This window comes from Doryrhamphus excisus, linkage group LG19 (genome assembly GCF_037039965.1).
Source record: "Doryrhamphus excisus strain RoL-2023G ecotype Guam linkage group LG19, RoL_Dexc_Guam_v1.1, whole genome shotgun sequence".
Classification (NCBI taxonomy): domain Eukaryota; kingdom Metazoa; phylum Chordata; class Actinopteri; order Syngnathiformes; family Syngnathidae; genus Doryrhamphus; species Doryrhamphus excisus.
In genome coordinates this window covers 3,962,596-3,970,623 of record NC_136375.1, presented here as the reverse complement: position 1 = coordinate 3,970,623, position 8,028 = coordinate 3,962,596, and the positions used below count along the sequence as shown (strand labels likewise).

Here is an 8,028-nt window from a genome sequence, read left to right as displayed (position 1 = left end):
GGGACATGTCCAGAGGAGAGATAGTGAATATACTGGTAGAAAGATGCTGCGTTTAGAGCTTCCAGGTAGGAGGCGTAGAGGAGGTATATAGATGTAGTGAAGGAGGACATGAGGGTAGTTGGTGTGAGAGAGACAGATGCAGAAGACAGGGTTGGATGGAAGCGATTGATTTGTTGTGGCGACGAAGGGAAAAGCCCAAAGAGAAAGAAGAATCATAATGTATCATAATTCATCATTGTAGCGGAAAGCACCTCAAGGACACAGCCACTCTGGTCAGCAAGCGAGGTGAGACACAATAGAATGTTGGCGGCATGGGCTTTATTAATACACAGTTCAGATTTTCACCCAGCTGAACAGTGCCTGCACTAAATAGAAACATTTAATTAGGGATTTACAACAACTGGGTAAGACCCAAAGACCCAAATATGGAACTTACAATTTCAGGATTATAGCTGCAGGTATAGAAAACAATTCTTAAGTCATAGTGAATAAATTGCATTTCATTTTCGGCTTTCAAGGGCCGCATAAAAACAACTGTAGAGGGTCACCTTCAATTAGAACTTATTGGAAACAAAACACAAAATGGAGAAACTTTACATTCTTTGGTACAAAGTAATGTGAATAACAAACATCATAATGGCATGGTCAAGAACACGCTTATAAAATTTAATTGTATCAACAAACCCATTGAAATCTAACATTTTCCAGTATAATGCACTGTTAAGAGCAAGTCAATTTTGCATACACAGATTACTTCATATTGTAGACTCTAAAGACAGAATAAAACAGTGTTGAACATTGAAATTAATCACACAACCAGCTGAAGGTAAAATGCACAAGAAATATTTCTAGAAGGTATAGTGGAAATAAATAGTCCACACTCTGGTAGTAATAGTGCAAATGATGATGTCAACTGCTACTGCTGGCGTTTCCTCTCCCAAAGTGACAGCAGCTGTCTGCCTGCCTGGGCGTCTAACTCCTACAAAAAGAAAAATAGTTCAATGAAAATCTGAAGCAAAGTACACTTGCATATTCATTTTGCACACCATCGCTTGTTGAACTCTTTATCCAGAATAATTGCCCGTATGTTTATTTTGCCTTGCACCGCGCTCATATACACTGCATTTCCGCACTATAAGGTGCACTTAAAAGCCTTTAATGTTCTCAAACTTCGTCAAGGTTTAGTGCACAAGCCCTGCCTACCATCTGAGTGCACGCGGAGTTGACTTATGGGGCATGTCTGTTTGTTTGTCAGCATGTATGTCGCAAAAACCATGACTTTCTACAGCATGTGTAATGTCTTTAATGTTAGTGTAATGGCATTATTCAATGGGATCATACTGATGATTTTTCTCATTTACAGTATCATTCAAAACTGAATATTTTCTTGAAAAAAACTCTGGCACCCATTCAACCTGTTGTGTGTGCTACTGTAATGAATAAATTGCCTTTCCAGATTAAATGTCATTGGTCTTGAAGTTTCTGAAATCCAACATTTACAAATGCAGCAAGTGCAGTATGACTTTCATTCATTCATTCATTCATTTTCTACAACTTATCTTCAAGAGGTTTGCGGAGGGTGCTGAAGCCTATCCTAGCGGTCTTCAGGCGAGAGACGGGGTACACCCTGGACAGCCAATCACAGGGCACATATAGACAAACAACCATTCACACTCACATTCATACCTATGGACAATTTGGAGTCGCCAATTAACCTAGCAGGTTTTTGGAATGTGGGATGAAACCGGAGTACCCGGAGAAAATCCACGCATGCACGGGGAGAACATGCAAACTCCACACAGAGATGGCCGAGGGTGGGATTGAACTCGGTCTCCTAGCTGTGAGGTCTGTGCACTAACCACTCGACACCATGCTGCCGCAGTATAACTTATACATGTTTTTTTTCCTCTTTATGCTAAATAATAATACATTTTATTTGTATAGCGCTTTTCAGAGTACTCAAAAGACGCTTTACAGTGAAGTGAACACAGTAAAAGATGCATTAAAATACAACATCCATACATTCATTCAGAGCTAAAACAAGGCTAAAAGCAGGGCAGGGTACAGCAGTCAGGTATAAAAAGTTAGACATTAAAAATGGATTTAAACAGGTGGGTTTTGAGTTGTTTTTTGAAGGTGGGAAGGTCAGGGCAAGTACGGGGTGAATGGGGCAAATAATTCCAGAGGGTGGGGGCAGTGATGGAGAAGGCTCTGTCTCCCCAGGTTCGGAGCTTGGTCTTACAGGGGAGTGCCAGGAGATTGGAGTCTGAGGAGCAAAGGGGACGGGGGGGATTGTGTGGATGGAGGAGGTCTGTGAGGCAGGGAGGGGTCAAATTATGGAGATGTCTGTAGGTGATGAGAGGGACTTTGAAATAGATACATTGGGGGAAGGGAATAGAGTTAAAAAAGAATACCCTGTGTGATTGCTATTTTCTGGACTATAAGTCGCACAAGGCCAAAAATGCATAATTAGGTAGAAAAAAACATACATAAGTCGCACTGGACTTATAAGTCACATTTTTTGTGGGTAATTTATTTTACAAACTACTTGACCAAAACAGACATTATGTCATCTTGGAAGGCAAGTTGTAACATAAATAAAAGAATAGAGAACAGGCTGAAAGATGTAAGATATGCTAACACAATGGTTATTCAGCTACACAAAAAATAAACATGAACAGAAAAAAAACAGAAATTCTTCATTTATAAATGGATTATTTTCATCGTTAGAGCATAGAAAACCTGTTTACAAGCTTCTAAATACTCTTTTCATTTTTCATTATTAGAGCCCTCTAGACACACTCCTATTACCCAATATAGTAGCCATAATAAGAGAAAATAAGACATAAATATGATTTATGCACGTATGTTGCTGGAAATGTATTCCAGTGCCAACAGGGGAGAATGGGTGGCGGAAAGGGAAGGCGTTGGGGGTTCAGAGTTGAGTATTAGCTTGGCGTGAGTTACGACTGCAACAGTACCCCAATAATAATCCTGTTCTTTGTGCTTTCTAATGAGGTTTAGCCTTAGGTTTTACAGTAATATGCTTCGTCATCTATAAAACAACGCGTATATAGCTTATAGTACAACATCCCTTAATTTTTCTGTATTCTATATCAATATTTGTATTTTTTGATAATTGTATTTATTGGATAATTATTGGCAGTGAATAACTTAATAATGGTGGCTGAGGAGCAACCAGTGGCAGTGGAAAGTAGTGAACAGAAGAAGGTAAATATTGCGATCACCATTTCCGGTATGCACTACAACACCACAGTCATACCTTGTTTAGCGTGGTTAATTGGTTCCGGAACAGACCATGATAAGTGAATTTCCATGAAAAAGGATCAATATTAATAAACAGAATATTTTCATAGTTAGAGCATACAAAACTTTTTTTTTACCATTGTTAGAGCCACGTAGGCATGAAATAACACCCCTATAGTCACATTTACAATCGTATTATTCTTTGTTTACACTACATTAATTTCAGTATTTACTTAGCGGATTCAAGGCCTGGTAGTGTCATCGAATAAATGAAAAGTGACCCCAAAATTTAATATATAAATACCCACAACGCAAAAAGCTGATATGTATTTCATTTGCTAATAATATTGTTCAAACTGCTGACTTGAAAAGTGTTTCAAGTGGAGTGGGGAAGAAGAAGAAAGAAAGAAGCCAAAAACATACCACTTCCACACAGAATGAGAGGATAACTTTGGGAGTGGAATCTTTCTTTTGGTATGTTCCATGTTGAGCACAATATTCAGTATGCCTTGAAAGAGCAGTCTAAACTGTCTAAAATGGTTGGTAGGGAATTGTTTTTTCAAAATGGATGGGATTGTATGAGTTCATTAAATCATTTTCTAAAAACCAGGGAAGAGCAAAGGAGTGATGCTCAAACTGCGATGTAGGGAGGGCCAACTGTAATGGATTCAAGACAGCATTACAATGTCAAAATTCTTATACTTATTGAAGTGTACTTCCATGTGAAACAGTCATTGTTTTCACAATGAACTCATGTCACCCTGAAGAGTAAAGAATGAGAACTTACCAACCCACTCAACATTTGATTAACATGCAGGTGTGAACTGAATACCTGTCATCAGTCGTCATGCAGGGAAGCATTGGGCTGCCTTTACAGTTCTTTAAAGAGTTCTTGATGCCCTCCTCCGACAAGGCAGGCCGAGGACGCTGGCCTATCCCGCTGGGCTGCTGTAAGCCTGCTCCCTTCTCCTCTGTTGTAAGCACCTGCAGAGGTCACCTTCATGTTAGTAAACATTGTCCTTGTGTACATTGTGCATTGCACTCATTTGGTCAGCAAATACAGAAATTCATAAATATCAAAACCTACAATTTCATTGAAAAACTAAACTAATTTTATATTACTGAATCTTAAGATGTAAGATTGATTTTACATAATGTTATATTTTACAGTGCTAAAGGAATCAAGTAAAGTTGTCGATTTTCATTCAGCCCATTTTTTTTGGGGGGGGGGGGGGGGGGGGGGGGGGGGGTTCCACTCAGGTTTGGCTAGTTGCAGCGTTTCTTTAATGGAGACGTTTTTGGGGTTTCTGCGTGTTTTGGGCATTTGCCGCTTTTTCTTTTCTCCATTTTTTCATCTTGCAGGGTTTGAGAGGGCAGCATTTTTAATTAGCAGCATGCTGCGCTACATTTTTTTTTTAAATGGTGTTTTTGGTTTTGCATCATTCTTTAGTTTGTTAGCATCCCGTTGCGAGGGAACAGTGGTAATTCACAGAGAGAGTGTGATTGTAGCCTGAACTGTGACTGAGTTACAACAGTCAGTAGATAAAAACTTAGAGAAGGTGTCTGTGGAGGTGGAATAATGGAAATAATGTATTAGAAGAGGTTTAGAAATTAGAAGAGGTTGTGTTGCCGCTGTGCCCAGCCTGACTAGTGGTGTCATTGGCTTAAGTTTTTGTTGCGTTACCTTAGGTTCTGCTGTTGCTAACCAGTAGTAGAACATGCACCGTGTATAATGAATGCTATTGAGTTATTTGGTAAAATGTTATTAACCAAAAATTATTTGGTGATTTGGTTAATTGGTAAAATTATTGAAATTTTTTTTACTAATTCGTCGTTCATTATTTGGTCAAATGTTTTATTTTTTTTCTTGTGAATATGATATTGTTATTCATCCAAGCAAAATTGTGTTTTTCCTGATTACTCAAAAAATATTTCTGTTGACTATTCGATTACTAAAATATTAGATATCTGCAGCCCTAGATGATAAAACAATGACGCGTTATTTCCTCACAATATATATACGTACATGCAAACTCCGGATCCCAATTAACACTCGATAATAACTATAAACAAAATCTACAAATCAGATTTGACTGAGGTAATCCTTAGTCCAAAACAGCCCTAATACTATCTATTTCATCAATCTCTCTCATGTATCCAAAATACATCACAATTTTCAGTGCAGTGGTCCAACACTACACTTTGCACTGCAAGGTTTCTGTTAGAGTAAAATGTGAAAGAGTATACAACAAGAGCAAAAATAAAATGAAGACTTACAGAAACCAGGGTCTGAATGGTCATCTCATCTTGCTCAGACCAGGGTTTTGAAAGGCAACCGATTCTCTTGACGAACAGATGATGCCACTTGTGCCTCAGGTCAAACACCCACTCTGCCAACTGACAGCATATTGCAAAGTCACATCATATAGACTGTGCAAGCACTGAATGCACTCACAAAGAAAGAGAATCAACATTCAATCAGCATTGGTGATTCATTTAAGAAAATCTTTTGCAAGAGTACGTTAGTAATAAGCTAAATGAAGCGCTCCTAAGCCCATTGCAAAATCATCATGTTTTCTTTTTAACCAGGTTAAAAACTCACTGAGATGAAAAAATCTGGTCCAAGAGACCAGATCTCAAACAGACAGCTTACTTTGGAGCTGATTCCAATCTGAGGGACTAGAGAATTGAAAGACCTTTCGTCCCTGTTCCTCCTGACATGTGTGGCTGTAAATATGATGGTAGCAGACCTAGTAATGGTTTGTCGATGAAGATGTGCCAGGCAATGGAACGCCGTATAGAAAAGGATGAATAACCAGGAAGGCTGCATACGACACACTGACATGACCATTCAGTCATCGGGGACAGAGCCCAGATGTTATCAATGTTTCAATGTTGATCCAGTTTCCTCCATTTACACCACAGGTTACAAATGAATTCTGATGTGTTGGATGAAGTGTTGTCAAGTTATTTTATTACTGTTGATGGCAACGTTTTCACCTCATTGTTCATTTGAAAGATGAGCCACTCGTCAATCTTCATCTCAGTGGAGTCCTCTGTTTCACTGTCACTCATGTCACACGCTGGACTGTCTGAAAGAAAGCACCTTCAGAATCAAACTCGGCTGTACCAAACCATGTGAATGTTCTCAAACAAAAGTGAGTTTCCTGGCAATAGGATGAAAATAACCAACCAGTACACACATCCTGTTCTGTCTTTATTACCACAAATTAGGTAATTTTGTATCATAATAGGTCATTTTAGGACAAAAAACATACACATTCTATGTAAACATGTATGCTAAGTATAACTAATAACTAAGCTAACCTTTTGAACACGTCGAATTATGAACTGGGATATGTCAGATATTTAACTGTTCAAATAACTCAAATCAAATATTTCATGGATTTGATCCTCTTTACAGTTATGTTGCACTAATAGTGTCACTACCGTTTACAGTGGTATGAAAAAGTTGTGCCACCCCTGATAATTTTCAAGATTTTCCTTTATAAATCACTAGTTGTTGGGATCAGCCATTTCACTTAAATATATCATATAGCATACGGACACAGTGATGGATGAGAAGTGAAATGAAGTTCATAGGATTTAAAGAAAGTGTGCGATAATTATTTAAAACAAAAGTAGGCAGGTGCATACATTTGGGCACCCCAACTTTGTCAGTAGCCACGTATACATGGACCCAAATATTCCAATTGCATTTGGTTTATTTGCTCAAACAAAAAGAATGTAACCTTTGTATAAACCTCATTCCGAAAGAAAAGTGCCAATCCGAATGAACATATAATGGGATTCCCAGGGGTGGAATATTCCTTTCCCCGATCCGATTGAGGCATCTTCATGGTGTTTTTCTTCTGTTGTTTATTGGCGGTTGGCAAGCAGCTTTCAGTGTGCATCTGTGGAACAGAATCTAAACCCTTCTATACTTATACTAAACTAAAAGAAAATATATATCTATATAAAACATGTCCCCAGTTTAATTATAAAATATTAGCAAGATTGAATTTGATCTTTTCCTGTTTAAATTTATCCCGGGTGCAGCCTTTCAGCGCATGCTCAGATATGACGTAACATGCAGCTCCAGACGTTCTTCGCTTTTAAAAAATGGAGGCTGACTGCTGAACACTAGCAACTTGGCTGACCCGGGAATGCACTGCGGTCTCACGAAGAAACGCAGCTTTCTGCTTTAATTGTTCCCGAATAAAAACATTATTTGTTCAAAAAAATTAATTATTTGTGCTGTTCCGAATACCGTATTCGGGTTTGGCTCCACCCCTATAGCATACACAAGCTTCTTGGAACACAGCACACAAAAACATAGTTGTCTTGAATGGAACATAATCGTAGGATTGGACAGTAGCGGACTGGGGGGGAAGGGGCTTGGCAATAGCTGCATTCACTTGCCAGAAACCGTACATTTCATAGTGTGCAAACAGAACAAAAACTTCACACCGACACTACCTACATTTGAAAAGATATTACAGTTTCTTAGATGAAGCGAGGATGAGAGTACCTTTCTGAACAGAATCTTCACGACAGGTGAAGGTGAGAGGTCTGGAACTTCCTCCAAATATTGCTACAGTGATGGGTGTCACCAAAGAACAACAGCGAACACTGGCAATCCTATGGCATCGGCTCATCTCATCATAGACCAACCAGTCTGTGGGAAGGGCCTGGGATGACTTGGATGATATATCCTGCATGAAAAAAATGCATAGAACATGAATACAACAAACTGTTTTG

General features: G+C 38.8%; 1 protein-coding gene across 4 annotated transcripts in view; it reads right to left on the bottom strand.

Annotated features, from left to right (window-relative positions):
* Positions 1 to 301: 301 nt before the first annotated feature.
* ythdc2 (YTH domain containing 2) overlaps positions 302 to 8,028 on the bottom strand; it is a 56,420-nt gene continuing 48,693 nt past the window's right edge. For 3 of the 4 annotated variants that reach the window (XM_058057259.2, XM_058057260.2, XM_058057261.2), the window contains 5 exons: positions 7,799 to 7,982; positions 6,268 to 6,359; positions 5,545 to 5,664; positions 4,100 to 4,251; positions 302 to 979 (listed from right to left, as the gene is read on the bottom strand). In XM_058057259.2, coding sequence (XP_057913242.2) covers positions 973 to 979; positions 4,100 to 4,251; positions 5,545 to 5,664; positions 6,268 to 6,359; positions 7,799 to 7,982 — 555 coding nt within the window. In that variant the 3' untranslated portion in view covers positions 302 to 972. Of the gene's footprint in view, positions 980 to 4,099; positions 4,252 to 5,544; positions 5,665 to 6,267; positions 6,360 to 7,798; positions 7,983 to 8,028 lie in introns of those variants that run through there. The other variant, XR_009120241.2, reaches the window with a different exon arrangement.